The sequence below is a fragment of the Carlito syrichta genome, unplaced genomic scaffold (genome assembly GCF_000164805.1).
Source record: "Carlito syrichta isolate Samal-C Ts95f unplaced genomic scaffold, Tarsius_syrichta-2.0.1 Scaffold309740, whole genome shotgun sequence".
Classification (NCBI taxonomy): Eukaryota; Metazoa; Chordata; class Mammalia; order Primates; family Tarsiidae; genus Carlito; species Carlito syrichta.
In genome coordinates, this window is record NW_007253836.1 from 104,756 (window position 1) to 122,229 (window position 17,474).

The 17,474-nt window shown below is 38.1% G+C and overlaps 1 protein-coding gene across 1 annotated transcript in view; it reads left to right on the forward strand.

Moving 5' to 3' along the window:
- The window catches only part of DDX60L (DEAD-box helicase 60 like), a 115,660-nt gene that overhangs the window by 92,574 nt on the left and 5,612 nt on the right, over positions 1 to 17,474 (forward strand). The window contains exons 31-36 of the mRNA XM_008067740.2: positions 4,519 to 4,623; positions 5,148 to 5,289; positions 6,157 to 6,278; positions 8,421 to 8,568; positions 10,038 to 10,180; positions 12,124 to 12,275. Coding sequence (XP_008065931.1) covers positions 4,519 to 4,623; positions 5,148 to 5,289; positions 6,157 to 6,278; positions 8,421 to 8,568; positions 10,038 to 10,180; positions 12,124 to 12,275 — 812 coding nt within the window. The remainder of the gene's footprint in view (positions 1 to 4,518; positions 4,624 to 5,147; positions 5,290 to 6,156; positions 6,279 to 8,420; positions 8,569 to 10,037; positions 10,181 to 12,123; positions 12,276 to 17,474) is intronic.

Genomic DNA, 17,474 nt, shown 5'->3' on the forward strand with positions numbered 1-17,474 from the left:
GAAAGGCACTTCCATTTTATAAACCTCAGAATTATCAAATGTAAAATGAGAATAATAGCAACTATGGAATGTAATGAGAATTAAATGAACTAAAAATGCGAGTCAATTACTTCTTAGCACCATGCTTCATTCGTAGCAAATGCATAAAATGTTTGTCATTGCCCTGAGTAGCTTCCCTTTTCATGTTTTTTTCCTTTCGTCTTCTTTAAAGAATGGGAAAAAGCAATCTGCTGAGTTCTCCATTCTTTCCAATTGCTGTTTTTTGTTCTCTCCTTCATAGCAGAGAGCAAATATAAGTTAGAGCTGGTAACAGAAGGTGGCTTGTGACTGTCTAGCTATATTTTGTGGTAAAACAGATTTGCATAGACCTTAAATTCTGTTGTGTGGTCAGCGTTTGCCACTTAATTAATTAGTTCTTTAGAGTAATAAGATATTTATATGTTTTGAAAATAACTAAAAGAGATATAATTGAAATGGAAGATTCATTTTACTCTTAAAACATATCACTCTTTTAAGTTATACATGAGAACGAGGACAACAGTATTGCTGTATAAAAATAAAAATTTGGCCGGGCTCGGTGGCTCAGCCTGTAATCCCAGGACTTTGGGAGGCTGAGGCGAGTGAATTACCTGAGCCCACGAGTTTGAGACCAGCCTGGGCTACTTGGCGAGACCTCGTCTCTACAATAAATCAAAAATTAGCTGGGCGCAGTAGTTTGCGCCTGTAGTTCTGGCTACTTGGAAGGCTGAGGCGGAAGGATTGCCAGAGCCCAGCAGGCTGACACTGAGGTGGCTGTGAGCGTTCGTACCACTGCACTCCAGCCTGGGCGACAGAGTGAGATTCCAACTCAAAAAATAAATAAATAAATAACAATTTTGTTTTTAGTATAAAATAAACCAAGTGTATTAGAGAATATTTGAAAAACATAGGAAAATTGAAAGAAGGATAATCACCCATACCTAGTTCTGTTACTCAAAGGAAACTGCATTATTATTTTGGTATATTTCTTCTGTTCTTTTCTACCTAACACAGGTAGGGGTTTACTTTTAAGAACGGATGCAGTTATATTGAATTGGACTACAGAATTTGGTACTAAATTTGCCTGAGGTTTTTAATCAGAACAACTGGTAGGTGATGGGATAAATCCCATATTGAGGAGTATGAAACTCACATTAAAACTTAAATTTAATAAGATGTCATCGTAAGGTTACCAAGTCTTCCATACTCTTGTACATTCATTATTGTTGCCCGTTGAATCAGATTCCACTTGCAAAGATGAGGAGTCTTCTCAGATCCCGGAAAAGAGTAGGATGCGTGCTTGGTGGTGGGGCCAAAGAACAGGACTCGCGGTTCTGAGTAAAATTAGCTTCATTCTTGAGCTTGCAATTTTGATTCATCTATCAGTAAGAAAGAGTCATAATCTCCAAGGTCTTTGTTCTTGTTTTGTATAATAAAGCTTATGAGGGTGGCGTATTATCTGGGCTCCTGCATATTTGAGGATATTTTCATGTTTGTAGTAGAAGAACGATCTAACTGGGCGTAAATTTTTGGATTCTATCAGTTAGTTGTCAAAATTGTCGATGCATCCTTGTCTCTGGGCACCATTCTCTGTTATAGAGGTATAGTCTGTGGCCTCACTGGTTACTGCTTTTTTGCAGGTCACCTGACTTTTCCTGCCAGTGTGTATGGGTCTTTTTCTTTATTCTTTTTTTTTTAAACAAATATTTAACAGTAGTGGAAATCTGCTGGGGGAGGGGAGCACACCTCAACAAGGGTACCCGCATAATGAACATTGTATACCTAACCCTGAATTGTACCCCACATCTTTAAAATAAAAAAATGAAAAGTTTAAAAAAATCATAATTGAGCACTTACTATGTGCTAGGTATTATGCTAAGTGCTTTACATATTTTATTTCATTTCATCTTTTTTCTTTATTCATATATTTCAGTTTTTAGGGAGAAATTTCTAGTTATACTTTTTGAAATTGATAGTGTTTATCATACAACATGTCATATTCAAGTTGTCTTTTGAATTAAGAAGTCCGTTTACAAAATTATGCATATATATATATATATATATATTTTTTTTTTTTTTTTTTTAATTGGAGTCTCACTTTGTCACCCAGGCTGGAGTGCAGTGGCAGGCTCACAGCCACCCCAGCATCGACCTGCTGGCTCCAGCAATCATTCCACCTCAGCCTTCCAAGTAGCCAGAACTATTGGCACACGCTACCACGCCGGCTAATTTTTTATTTATTGTAGAGTCGAGGTCTCACTAAGGTGCCCGGGCTGGTCTTTAACCTAGGGCTTGGGTGGTCCACTCACCTCGGTCTCCCAAAGTGCTGGGATTACACTCTGAGTCACTGAGCCTGGCCCAAAATAATATTTTTAATTTGGCTTCTGTGTTAGTTGCTTTGGATTTTTCATTAGGAAAAGCTTCAATTCCCAGGTAGAATCTCCTTTGCTGTGTCTCTCCCTTCCTTCATTGCGGAGTACTTTCTGAAGCTTGTCCTGCATAATGTGGGTGCTGATTCTAAATGTCAGTCTGCTTTTTCATGACACAGATGTGGGTTTCTGTTATTTTGCTGGACTTTTATAGGTAAACAAGATGTAGATATTGAGGAAGTTTATTAGGGATTTTTGGTTTTTGGGTTTTTTTGAAACAAGGTCTCACTCGGCCACCCAGGCCACTGGAGTTCAGTGAAACGATCGTGGCTCACTACAACCTCGACCTCCTGGGCTTCTCAGTCTCCTGAGCAGCTGGGACCACAGGCATGCACTACCATGCCTGGCTTATGACTTCTTATATCCTCCTTTTCACCGATATCTATAGCTCTAGATCTACCCAATTTTTCAATTTATTTTCTCGTTGTGTATTTCTGCCTTCTTTCATAGAAGACATACTTCTGGGTAACCCATGGACAAACTAAAATACATTTTCAAAATCTGCTTTGCTTTCTGCAGGAAATCATTTTCACGGGTTGGCCCTCTTGCAGTATAAAAGCCTAAACCCCTTCTGTGGTCTAGAGCACCATTGCCCCACTATGATCTCTTTGACGACTCTTATACTGTCTTTCTTGTCCCTCCCTGAGTTCCCGATGCTGCATGATTTTCTGTTCCTTAATATGCCAGATATCTCCCCTCTTTGGTTCTTTGTTCTCTACCCTCCTCCTACCTGGAAGTCTTTAGAATAGAGCCTGCTGCATAGAAAACACTCAATAAAAGATGTTGCATTAATACATAAGTTCTTAAGATGATGCCCACTCTCTCTTTTGAAAAATTCATGCATAAAACCCATGTTAGTTTTGTCCTATTGAGCCTGTTTCTGTCTTTGAATCAAGTCACAGTTACCTAAATCTCAGGGTCTGTCAAATATACAGTATAGACCTGTCTTCTGTACTCATGTTCTAGCCACTTAACAATTGTTCAAATATCTTTTATTTCTACATCTGGATAGACAATTGATAGGCACTGCCTCTAGCTCGGTTCTCAGTATCTAGCAGGTTTTCCTTTAATATAATTTTGTCCTATCGAGAGTGATTGTCTCCTACCTATGCTGCCTGACTTGCTGAGTTATTGAGGATATAGATGACATTAGTCACTACAATATTCTGAATGCATTGCTGTCAGGATTATAACTGCTTTAGAAGCAATATAACCCCGGGGTTTACACCTCTAAGAATGAAATCTGCCTCTGTGACTCCTGCACCTCACGTTCTACCCTGTTGTTTCCTGACAATTGCAGCTTCTGACTGAATATAGAAAGGAGTCTTAACGACGTCTCAGGGAGAAACTTTTTGGCTTCCCCAGAAAGAGGAGAGCTGTCTAGTTGTAGAGCTGGTACAGACTCACTTTCCCTTCTTCCCTTCCTTTATTCTTTCTTCTTTAGGCCTTACAGGAAGAAGAAATTCCCTTGTGGTTCTAAAATCTATCAGCCTAAAGACTGTGAAGTCTGTGTTTTGCTGGCATTGGGGAATTGGGGGTCACTATCAGAAATAGCTTGGCTATTTTATTTAAAAATTAAGGAATACTTGGGTGACTAGGTAGATGCCATTTTCACTGGAAAGCAAGCCGTATTTCTATTCTGTTGATTGCAATCTACCTAGTTTCGTTGGGTTACTCAGGCCTCAGGGCAACGCTAGTTCCTGGTTTTCTTTCAGAATGGCCTAAGAGAGTTAAACTTGTAAATTGGATTGGCTTTCACACTTCGTTCTTTCCAGTAGTCATTGGTCATTAGTGTTCCAGAGACTTACCAGAGACTTACCAGATTGTTCACCAACCTGTACTATTTCTAACAATTCTGCATTATATGACCTATTTTATTCAAGGAAGCTTGTATCCTGTAAAAACACAATGAAATAGATAATATGAAATCTGATGAAAATTACCTTCACACAAGCCATATCCTGGGAATATTATGTATTATCTTTATAGTATGAATGGATACAATTTATTACATATCAGTATCTACAAATAGGGTTTAAAACTAGATAAATGAAAGTACTCTTCCTTACAGGTGCTGTCGGTGCTAAAGCATTCATTGCTGTCTTTTAAGCAACCAAGAACCACAGAGGTTTTGAAACTTTACTTTTTGTTTTCTTTGCAGTTCCTGATCAAAGAGGTATGATTACTTTGACTTTTTATTTGTTTGTTTTTGACATAGGGCCTGGCTCTGTCACTCAAACTAGAGTGCAGTGGCACAATCCTGACTCACTGTAGCCTTAAACTCATGAGCTCAAGTGATCCTCCTGCCTCAGCTGGGACTGCAGAGGCAACACCATGCCTGGCTAATTTTTTTAAATTTTCTGTTGAGACAGGGTCTTGCTAAATTGCCCAGGCTGTTCTTGTGCTCCTGGCCTCAACCAATTCTCTCGCCTTGTCCCCCCAAAGCACTGGTATTACAGGCATGAGCCACCATGCCTGGCATTGTTTTGGCTTTTTATTAAATGTGATTAATACTATGTGGGTTTCTTACCACATTAAACCAATTGACGTTGTTATAAGCTGCATTCAGTGAATCATATTACTTATCATTTATTATCAAATGAGGCCAGATATTATTTGTCAATCATTCACACTGATATTAAATGGTATTTATGGACTTGATAGTTAAATCAAGCTAAACTTTTTTCCCTCATATTTTAGGGATATTTAGACCAAGAAGGTAATCCTATGAAATTTACAAGACTTGCGTCACATTTGCATGGCCATGAACCTTCAAACCTTGTTTTTGTCAGTTTTCTTAAGAGAGGGCTTTTTCATAATCTCTGTCAGCCAACTTGGAAAGGTAAGCTTGAGGTTTTACGTATGTAGTCAAAAAACAACAACATATTTATAAAACAAAAAAGAAATGTTCTCTCTTTTTTAAAAAACAAAGAAATACTAAGTAGATGCTCAGATTTATAGATGTCAAAATTTTAGATGCTGAAAGTCAACTTATTTTCTTTCCATTTAACTAATAAAAAGCATTTGAGAGATACTTATGTGTTATCAAACATGGAAAATATTTGCAGAAGAGGAAACTCGGGCACATAGAAGGTGAATAACTGTCCCGTGGTCACACGGTTTTAGTGAGCTCAGTTAATTGAACCTAGCCATCTCTTAAGGACTGTGGTATAGTGCTCATATGTTTTGGGGGAACAGAGGGTAAATCAAGATGACCAGAACCTAGAGCTAGTGTTGGAAAGTGTTGGTAGTTTAGACCGGGAGTTTAGTTTTGAGAGGGTTTTCAAACACCCTAAACGGCAGGCCAGGGAACCTGATTTTTTTTTTTTAATTAGCCACTGAGATGCCCTTGAAGATTTTTGAGGAAGGGAGGAACATGATCACAGGCATGCTTGGGCATGATTGATCATTCTCAAGGTGGCCTGAAGGGGGAAGCGTGCAAGTCAGGTCACCAGCCCAGGGGCACTCTGGGGTGGGAGACAGTGAGAATGTAGCGAGCTGGGAAAAGAAGACAGAATACATCACTGCCTGCCTTCGCTTAAAAGTAAATGGGCACATACAAAGGCAAATGCGACCTGCTTCTGAGGCGTATGTTGGCGAGAACGTTTTGCCTCCAATGAAAGGAAATGCGATCTAAAATCAGATCAAAGCACGAAATATATAGAATCAGCGTTTTCCTTGTTTGCAATGATATCGTTTATTTGGATAGGCTCACAACAGTTTTCTCAGGATGTGATGGAAAAGCTCGTGTTAGTACTGGCAAATCTGTTTGGAAGAAAATATATCCCAGCAAAATTCCGAGATGCTAATTTAAGTTATTCTCAATCAAAGGTAAGGTTTATTATACTTATAATGATGTAATAATAATAGTTATTAAATGTATACTACTGGAAAGTCACCAGGACCTATAGGGCTAAAGCAATATAAACTTTTCCATCTGTTTTCCTAATATGAAGTTGGTCTTTCTATAATTAGAGTTCTATTTAATTTTGTAATCCACACAGCTTTCTCCTGCTAATATAACAGACAATTCTTATCTAACATTTTTCATTTTATTGGAGCAAATTACTTCTTCAGTAGCAACGGGAAAAGTGTACACAAATCGTCATTTAAATAAAACATCAGCCTTATTGCCAAACCCATACTTCCTTTGAGATTGTTTCCACCTAGGGGTGGGAGTGCAAGCAAAATATTAGGTTATGAGCTCTAATGTTGTTTTGAGACTATTTTGAGGTAGTCAACTCAAAAAAAGTCCACTAACTCAAGGGTTATTTGGGAGACTAAAAGCAGAAAGGTTATTTTCTAAGTTTATTTGCAACATTTCTTATTTCTAGTTTTTTAGTTGAAAAATGTACAACAAGCCGGGCTCGGTGGCTCAGCCTATAATCCCGCACCTTGGGAGGCTGAGGTGAGCGGATTGCCTGAGCCCGCGGGTTCGAGACCCGCCTGGGCAACTTGGCGAGACCTCATCTCTACAATAAATCAAAAATGAGCCAGGCGTGATAGCACATGCCTGTAATTCCGGCTACTTGGAAAGCTGAGGCGGAAAGATCGCCGGAGCCCAGCGGTCAAGGCTGCGGTGGCCGGGAGCGGCCGCTGCACTCCAGTCTGGGCGACAGAGTGAGAGGCCAACTCAAAAAATTTTTTAAAAATGCACAACAACGACAAAACCAAAACCAAGAACACCTGCTAGGAACCTTAGAATACATTCTGTGGCTCATTTTAGGTTCTCGTTTCTATTTTTCTTTCCTTTTTACCCTACTTTGAGTTATATGTTCTTATGGTATTGTCATCACTCTTATAAAATACTTCAGTTCTCAGAAAAGTGCAGCATATAAATACATGAAAGAAAACGCCAAATAAATAATGAAAACCATAACTGTAATAGGAGAAAACCAAGAACATATCTAATGTCATAGCTCTTTCCAGCCCATACTAAAGAAACTCCCAATCCTCATTCTGGAATAATTTGTTTTTAAGTGTGAAATTTGGAAGATGAGTTAGCTGGCAATACCAGCTACCTCTCCACCTACTTGCCTGTGTGACTTAGAACAAGTTTACTTCTGCGAGATTTTGCTCCCTCATATACAAAATGTAGATGAACATGCCAACCGAATAGGGTTGTTCTTAAGGTTAATTTAGTTCACATGTGCAAGTGCTTGGGACAGCATAGCACAGTGTAAGCGTTCTGAACTCAGTAGCTAACTGTGGCTGCTATTGCTACACTAACTTGTTATTTGCTCTCTAAGTATGTTCCTCAAGCCCCTGAAATATACACAAGTTTTAAGAAGGCTCATGGCATGTTTCTATTTAAAGGGTGCTTTTTAAAAAAATTTTTTAAACATATTTTTTATTATAAAATTGTGGGGTACAGTTAAGGGTTAGGTATACAAATATGCATTGCGCAGTCACCCTTGTTGATAAGGGGTGTCTGCCCGCTCTCAGACAGATATTGACTACCGTTAATCCCACCTCCCTTCCCCTCCCTGCCCCTCCATAGTTTCCCACCACTGTCAATTCTTTTCTTATAGTATTACGATAGATGTTCAAGGTCCACTATATGAGTGAGAACATGTGATACTCGGATCTTTGTTTCTGTGAGAGGTCACTCAGTGTTATAGACTCTAGTTCCATCCAGGTTGCTGCGAAATTCATGATTTTGTTCTTTTTTATGGCTGCATAGTATTCCATCGTGTATATGTACCACATTTTTTTTTTTTTGATCCAGCCCTTTAAAGGGTGGTTTTGACAAGATGAAGCCAAAGAAACTTTGTAGAAATAAATATATTTGCATTTATAAAGACTGATTAAAACATAAGGAATTTTGCCTTAATCTCACAAGTGAATAATGTAATCAATGACTTTGATGAATGAGCATTAATCTAGAACAATGCTGCTATCTTTTAAATCCAACAGTTTAATTTTTAGAACAAGAGCAAAGAGACATTTTTGAAAAAAATATCTTGCCTGTAGGTGATCCTTGATGAACTCCCGGAGGATTTTAAGGCCGCTTTACATGAGTATAACTTGAAAGTGAGGAAGGATTTTGCTTCCTTCCTACTGATTGCCTCCAAGTCGGTGAACATGAGAAAGGAGTATCAACTGCCTTTGTCAAGAATCAGTAAGCAAGTTTTGAGTTCTGTTCTGGAATAATTTAAAAGAGTAAAGAATCTTGGCTGAGAAAGCCTCTGGATATTGGATGCCTCAAAGCTGGTAGAAGAAGCTGATTACAAAGCAGCTCTATTAACCTAAGTATTTTATCCCCAAAGTACAATTTATCCTATCATGGAATGTGGCAAGGCTTGTTTTTCAAGTCATGGAACTTTATGATTACCAAACATTGATTGGGCAATGGAGGAAAAATTAAAAATCACCCATGAATTGTCTTGATTGAAGGTTGCCAGAAAGTTGGGTCAGAAAATTTACCAGATGAAAAAGAAAATAGGCACAATTTCTGCCATGTTTTTGCCCCTGAGAGCTAGGGTGGTATAGAGGTTACAAATGTAAACTCTGAAAGCAGAGTACTAAGGTCTGCTACTTTTATCCATGAGATCTCTTGCCAGATACCTAATCTCTTTGTATCTCACTTTTATCTCTAAAGTGAAAGGAATACTATGACCTAGTTTACAGTATTATTGGAGGATTGGGTGTATTAATGTTTATAGAGTTTCTAAAATAGTTTACGGCCATAGTAAATATTCTATAAGTCTATTCTACCCAATATGGTAGCTACTAGCCAGTTGCCACTAGTTAAATTTAAATGAATTAAAATAAAGCAATTAAAAATTTTAATTTTTTCAGTCACCTTAGCTGCATTTGGCTTCCACTTTGAATATACCAGAGACAGGATATTTCCATAATTGCAGAAAGTTCTATTGGACATTCTAAATATTATTGTTTGCTTTCTTCTTCTTCTTCTTTAATTTAGAGCAGAAAACATCTAGGGGAGAATACGTGGAAAGAGGAAACTAGAACAAGAGTAAAGAGTAGGGTCATCAAGTAATTTCTGTATTTCCCTACCGCCTAATATATTCTTAGTTGGCGTGAAGGGGAAGGATGTATACTGTGGTTCCTCAAAACATTGATGTTGAACACAGAAAAGGAGACAATCAGGGTGGAACAGGGAGAGCACTGCAGAGAAAGATGATGGGCTGTGAAGATGTGGCTCCATCATCAAGAGGAGCCAGGCCTGAGCATGTGGCCTGGGGCCTGCCAAGTCAAGAGAGATGGCCCCTAGAAGTGGGATGAAACATGTGTCTTATCGCTCATGCCAGCCCAAACCCACTGGTAGTAGCAGCCCAAACGTTGTGTCTAAGAGGATTTGGAGGTTGCATCTGAGTTTGTAGGAAAAAATAACAGATGGTAATAAAAGCAATGATTAGAAGTTAATAGCCAGCAAGGATTGAATGACTGCTCTATGTCAAGCTGAGTCAATCACTTTACGCACCAGAGCTCAGTCAGGCTTTTTGATGTTGTCTGCTGACAGGCAGATGGGTGTCCACCACGGTGACATGACCTATAGTTAAGTTGAACGGGGTAAAACTTGGGCTGATCTTTAAAGCTGAAAGTGACCTGGTTCAAAATGGTCAGAATTCACAGGTACAGAAAGTGAAGACTCTCAACTTGTGTCTCACCTGATGAGCTGCAGGGAAGGAAGAGGAGCCATTTCACCATTTGTTTGTCTCTCGGGGAACACAAACGGGGATTTGCTTCGACCAGAAACTATCAACCATGTAAGTGAAGGGCGCATCCTCTGGACAAAAACGTGTTTAGCAGAGAGGCTGGCACTAGGGCTTCGGTAGGACCTCAAATGCCAAACACTGAAAAATGGCCCCTAGACCGGGCGCGGTGGCTCAGCTTGTCATCGCAGCACTTTGGGAGGCCAAGGCGAGAGGACCGACTGAGTCCAAGGGTTTGAGACCAGCCTGGGCAACTCGGCAGGATCTCGTCTCTACAATAAACTTAAAAAGTAGCCGGGTGTGGTAGTGCTCACCCGTGGTTCCAGCTACTTGGAAGGCTTAGGTGGAAGGATCTCTTGAGCCCAGCAGGTCGAGGCTGTGGTGGCCATGAGTGTGCCACTGCACTCCAGTCTGGGCCACAGAGTGAGACTCCAACTCAGAATAATACCACTAATACCAACCTCATTGTCCCAGAGAATGATACCATGGGGGCCAGTATGATTTCACACCCTACGCAGTTGGCCCAGGGAACCCTGCTCCTTTGTGGAAAATTTCAGACACCACCTCTCCTCTCTTCCTTTCTGAATATCCAGTTTGCTGTGAGAAGAGCAGAAGAAATTAGCTCATGTTTCCCTAAACTGATTATAGACTTCATAGTGCTTTCTCTACCCCAGACCACATGGGTATTCTGGGAAAATGGTCTTCAAAAGCAAAGGGCGGTAAAGGGACACAAGCACTAGAACCTCTGGAAGGTTCTCGACAAAATATTAGAGTGATTACAGATTTCACATTTAATCTGACATGTCAGAAATACACTTAGCTTTGACGATATTTAGTAATACAATTGACTCTGTGGCCCACCTCCATTTTATCCTGGGTCAGAGAGTCACGTCTCTTGCAAAGAATGATCTTCAAGTATTTTTCTTTAGGTAACATTTAAAAGGAGTTTCTAAAGTGATGAGTCTTCTCACACAGTTTGGGTTGATACCCAACATTTTGTTAGCCAAAGTTTAAAAAGTCGATAATGTTGTAATTTCAGGTTTGTTATAAAATTGGCATTTTAAAAGAACTGTTAAATCATTTTAAAATTTAGTCACTAGAATATAGAAACCAAAGCCACTTGACTCCTAGAAGAATCAAATTAACAGAAAACACAAACACAGGCTCAAACAATTTCAGAGTTACAAATCCTGCATCATTTATTTGATGCCTTGAACTTAGGTTTTGGTTCCCTTTGTCTCACAGTTTAACTTTACACACCCACCAGCAGGGTTTGCAGATTCTGCCTGGATCCACTCAGATGAACGCTTGTCTACTGTGCTCAGAGCTGTGGAGGCTGAGTTGTTTCTGTGGGTTTTGCTTGTCGTCCTTTTCTCCTCTTCCATCTCCTCCAACTTTTCCTTCTCTTTGGAAGCCAAGGGTTTTTGCTATTCTGTTGGAGTCTCGCCTGTGGGCACAAGGAGAGACTAGCAACATGATACTCCTTCTAAGGTCATTCTATGCACCAATTAAAAGTATGATGGCCAGGTGTGATGGTGCATGCACTTTGGGAGGCCCAGGTGGGAGGATTGCTTGAGGCCAGGAATTAGAGGCCAGCCTGGGAAGCATAGTGAGACTCTATCTCTACAAATTTCTTATTTGTAAATGAGCCAGGTATGGTGGTGTGTGCCTGTAGTCCTGGCTACTCTGGAGGCTGAGGCGGGAGCATCTTGATCATGGGGTGGTAGTTGGATGGCCGGAAGTGTCCTCAGTGTGCCGTAAGGGTTCCTCTTTCCCTCAGTGGGGCTGCTGCACTCCCAGGCACGCTTATGTGGCTCTGCCTGGCATGTGTGAGACACCTGGGCTGTTTCCCTCGATCCCAAGGGAGCCCCCTCTGTCTGTCTCCTTCAGCTCATCTTTTGCAGAACATACTTTAAGAAACTGGGAATCATTGAAAAAACAACTACAGACAGCAAACAATCACCCTTTGCAAGTTAACTTAAAATGTATTTCTTCAGGCCATTCTGCGCACAGTCGGTGTCAGTGGCACTCAGGCTCCTATGATGTGGTCACAGAAATTAGACGCTCGAGGAAGAAGAATGCTGCTAAATGCATATGTTTTCAATTTCTACAAATATGGCTACTTGACAGGAGTAGGCCAAAACCATGGGTAAGTTTATGTATGTGTGTCTAGAAAATAGATTCGTGCTTACACATAGATATTTACATTTTATTATTGTATATTTATATTATACATTTGTATAAAATTATATAAATAGTGTATAATTTGTTATGTATTTATATAAAGCATACATTTATATTACATGCATTTTTAGGAATTTTAATACAAAGCCTTTTAAAGAGTTTAAAGCACAAATTAATCATGAAAGCCACACTAGATCTCTTTCTAGAGATTAATCTCTAGTGGTTAGAAACCCGATGTTAGTTTGGCTTTTGATGTACTACCAAAATTCTAGTACTGAGACTGGCTTTTGTGAACATAAATCTGAAAACAAAATAAATTGAGTATACTATAGAGCTCAAAAATATATTAAAAATTTTTTATTGCATTATTTATTAACAAAGAAGGTTTGCTGAGGCCAGGTGAGGTGTCTCATGCCTATAATCCCAGTGCTTTGGGAAGCTGAGCCCGAAGGATCACTTGAGACCAAGAGTTTGAAACCAGCCTGGGCAACATAGTGAGACCCAGTCTCTACAAAAAATCCAAATCAGAGAGAGAGAGAGAGAGAGATGAATATTGAATGATTTTCAGATTATTTTTTTATGAAGTATGATTTATATTTTCTTCTTCATAAATGTGACTTGGAGGAAAAACTTCTGAAACTTACATTATGAGGACGTTGCCTTAGCATTTGTCTGTTAGAAAATGACATTTGTTCTAGCTCTTGGGCAGAGAAATCATTTTACAAAGCAGTAAAGAGGGATGGATACTCAGAATTCACATGGGAAATGAAGAATTCAGTAGTGGAAACTGGCAGGTAGAAACAGGGAGAGTCACGCTGTTAAACAGTGATTCAGGCATCCTATCTGTGTTTTACATAATTTTAAAAATAATTCTGATTGAAATGAGTTTTAAATGTTCTGCTGTTCTTTAAAAAAATTTTAACTGACACACTGTAACTGTACATACTTGCAAGGTACAATTTGATATTTGATACATGTAAACAAGGGTAGTCAGGGTATCCAGCACCTCATGTATTTATCATTTCTTGTGGTGAGAACATTCAGAGGCCTCTCTTCTGGCTATTTTGTGATGTATAACACCTTACTGCCAACCGGAGTCACCTTACCATCCAATAAAACACCAGAACTTATTCCTCCCATCTTCTGGAAACTTTGCACCCGTTGGCCAACCTCTTCCCATCCCTTTGTTCCCCCTCCTCTCCCCAGTCTTTGGTAACCACTGTTCTACTCTCTACTTCTATGCTATCAACTTTCCTTTTTTCAATTTCCACATATGAGTGAGATTATGCAATATTTGTCTTCTTGTGTCTCCAAGTTGATCCCTGCTGTCACAAACGACAAGATTGTTTTTTTTTATGGCTTAATAGTATTTCATTGTGTATATACACCACATTTTCTTTATTCATTAAGTCATTCATTCATTGTTGTACACTTACATTGATTCTATATCTGATTTCACTTTCCATGGATATATACTTAGCAGTGGGATTGCTGGATCAGACGGTAGCTCTAATTTTAATTTTTTTAAGGAACTCCATGTTGTTTTCCAAAATGTCTGTACTAATTTGCAAATCTACTGACGATGTGTGAGGGTTCCCTTTTCTCCAAATTCATGCCAAAAAATTCTTTTTTTCTTTTTTTTGTCTTTCTGATTACTAGCCACCCTAATTGGAGTAAGGTGATATCCTATTGTGGTTTTGATCTGTATTTCCCTGATGATTAATGTAGAAGCTTTTATAGGCTTGCAGGCCATATGGTTTTCTTCTTTTAAGAAATGTCAGTTAAGGTTTTTTGCTCGTTTTTAAAATCAAATTATTTATTTTTTGCTAAATTTCTTATATACCCTGGATATTAACCCCTCATCTGGTGTATAGTTGGCAAATATATTTCCTCTCGTTTTGTAAGTTGTCTCTTCACTCTGTTAATTACCTCTTTTGCTGTGCAAAGCTTTTTAGTTTGATGTAATTTCATTTGTCTAGTTTTGCCTTTATTGCCTGTGCTTTTGAAGTCTTATTTTAAAATTTCCTTACCCAGCCCAAAATTATGAAATGTTTCCATAATGTTTTCTTCAAATAGTTTCATAGTTTCAGGTTTTGCATGTAAGTTTTTAATCCGTTTTGAGTTGATTTTTGTATATGATGAGAGATAGGAGTTTGGTCTTATTCTTGTGCATGTGGATATTTAACTTTTCCAGCACCATCAGTTGAAAATTATCTTTTCCCCAGTGTGTATTCAGTTGGATATGGATGTGTAAATTTATTTCTGGGCTCTCTGTTCTGTTCCATTGGTATATGTGTCTATTTTTATGCCAGTGCCATGCTTTTTTGGTTACCATGACTTTAGAGTATATTTTGAAATCAGGTAGTATATTGCCTCTAGGTTTGCTCTTTTGCTAAGAATTTATTTAGCTATTCAGGGTCTTGGGTAGTTTCATATAAATTTTAGGATTGCTGTTACTATTTCTGTGAAGAATGTCATTGGTATTTTGATATAGATTGGATTAAATCTATATATAGCTTTGGCTAATAGGGGCATGTTAATAAGAATTTTTCTTATCCATGAACATCAAGTATCTTTGCATTTATTAGTGCCCTCTTTAGTTTCTTTCATCAGCATTTCATAGTTGTCAGCATTGAGTTTTTTCACCCCCTTGGTTAAGTTTACTTCTTATTATCTTATATTTTTGGTAACTATTGCAAATGGAATTTGTAAAATTTATTTTTAGATTGTTCATATTAGAAATACTACTGATTTTTGTATGCTGACTTTGCATCCTGCAACTTTACTGAATTTATTAGCTCAAACAGGTTGTGTGTGTGTGTGTGTGTGTGTGTGTGTCTGTGTGTGTGTGTGTGTCTGTGTGTGTGTGTGTATCTTTAGGGTTTTCTAGATAAAAGATCATGTTGTCTGCAAACAGGGATAATTTGACTTCCTCCTCCCCGTTTTGGATGCCTTTTATTTCTTCACTTGTGTAATTGTTTTGGCTAGACTTCCAGTACTATATTGAATAAAAATGATGAACGTGGAAATCCTTTTCTTATTTCTGATCTGTCTGATATTAGCTATGGGTTTGTCATATGTGGCCTTTACTGGTACTGAGATAACATCTTTTGTGTCTAATTTGTTGATAGCTTTTATGATGATGTTGAATTTCGTCAGTTTTTCTGGGTCTATTGAATGGTCATATGGTTTTGTCTTTTTTTCTGTTAACGTTACGCACCACATTAGTTTGCATATGTTGAACCATCCTGGCATCTATGGGATAAATCCCACTTGACCATAGTGAAGGATATTTTTAATGTGCTATTGAATTTGTTTTGTTAGTATCTTGTTGAGAATTTTCGCATTTGTGTATATCAGGGATATCGTCTTATAGTTTTCCTTTTTGTTGTCTCCTTGCCTGGAGTCAGGAGAATGTTGGCCTCATGAAATTAACTTGGAAGTATTCCCTCCCCTTCATTTTCCTGAAATAGTTTGAGGAGGATTGATATTATTCTTCTTTAAATGTTTGGTAGAATTAAGCAGTGAAGCTATCAGGTTCTGGGCTTATTTTGATGGGATTTTTTTAACTGATTCAATTTTCTTACTCGCTATGGGTCTGCCAGATCTTCCATTTCTTCATGATTTAATCTCAGAAGCTTGCATGTGTCCAGGAATTTACCCATATCTTTTATGTTATCAAATTTGTCGCTGTGTAGTTGTTCATAATAGTCTTTTATGATCTTTTGTTTTTCTGTGGATGTCTTCTTTTTATCCCTAATTTTATTTATTGTAGTCTTCTCCCTTTTTCTTAGTATAGCTAAAGATTTGTTAATTTTGTTTTTGTAAAAAACTAACTCTTTGTTTTGTTGATTTTTTGAATTGCTTTATTAGCCTCTCTTCTTTTATTCTCTAAGCTTTATTTCTTTCTTCTACTACTTTTGGGTTTAGATTGTTCTTGTATTTGAGTCCCTTGAAACACATTGCTATTTATTAAAAATATTTTTTCTTTTCTGATATAGGTATTTATTACTATAAGCTCTGCTTTGAACTGGTTTTGCTGTGTTTCATAAGTTTTGTTATAATGAATTTCCTTTCTTAAGGAATTTTTAAATTTATCCTTTAATCTTTTCATTGACCCACTGGTTATTTAGGAGAATTTGTTTAATTTCCCTGTATTTGTAAATTTTCTGAAATATCTAATTTTATACATTGTAGTCAACAAAAATACTTGGTATAATCTCTATTTTTTACACTTATTCAGACTTGTTTTGTGGCCTAACCTATGGTCTATCCTGGAGAACGTTCCATGTGCAGATGAAAAGACTGCACTCTGAAGCTTTTGGATGGAATGTTCTGTTAAAAAAATATCTACTTAGATATCTTTGGTCTATAGTGCAGTTTAAGTCCAGTATTTCTTTGGTGATTTACTGTCTGGATGACTTGTTCTTTGTGAAAGTGGAGTGTTGAAATCCCCACCTCTTATTATGTTGCAGTCTCTCCTTTTATATCTAATAGTATTTGTTTTATATATTGGGGTTCTCTAGTGTTGGGGGCATATATATTTGCAATTACTACAGCCTCTTATTGAATTGATTCCTTTATCATTATAGAATGACTTTCCTTTTGCTTTTTTTTTTTTTTGAGTCAGAGTATCACTCTTGTCACCTAGGCTGGAGTGCAGTGGCACACTCATGGCCACTGCAGTCTCGACCTGCCGGGTTAAGGTGATCCTTCCACCTCAGCCTTCCACTTAGCTGGAACTATAGATGCACACCACCAGCCTGGCTAGTTTTTGTGATTTATTGTAGAGAGGAGGTCTCATCAAGTTGCCCAGGCTGGTCTCGAACCCCCAGGTTCAGGCGATCCTCTCGCCTCAGCCTCCCAAACTGCTGGGATGACAGGCTGAGCCACCAAGCCCAGCCTCTTTCTCCTTTCTTATTTGCATGTCTGCTGTAAATTCTTCTTTGTGGTTTACCATGAGACTAACACAAAGATTCTTGTAGTTATGATAGACACTTTTAAGCTGATCACAGCATACTTTTGTCACATAAAAATACTCTAGACTTTTTTCTTACTTGCCCCCAATTTATATATATATATGTGTGTATATATATATATATATATATATATATATATATATATATATATATATTTTTATATATATATATATATATATTTAGAG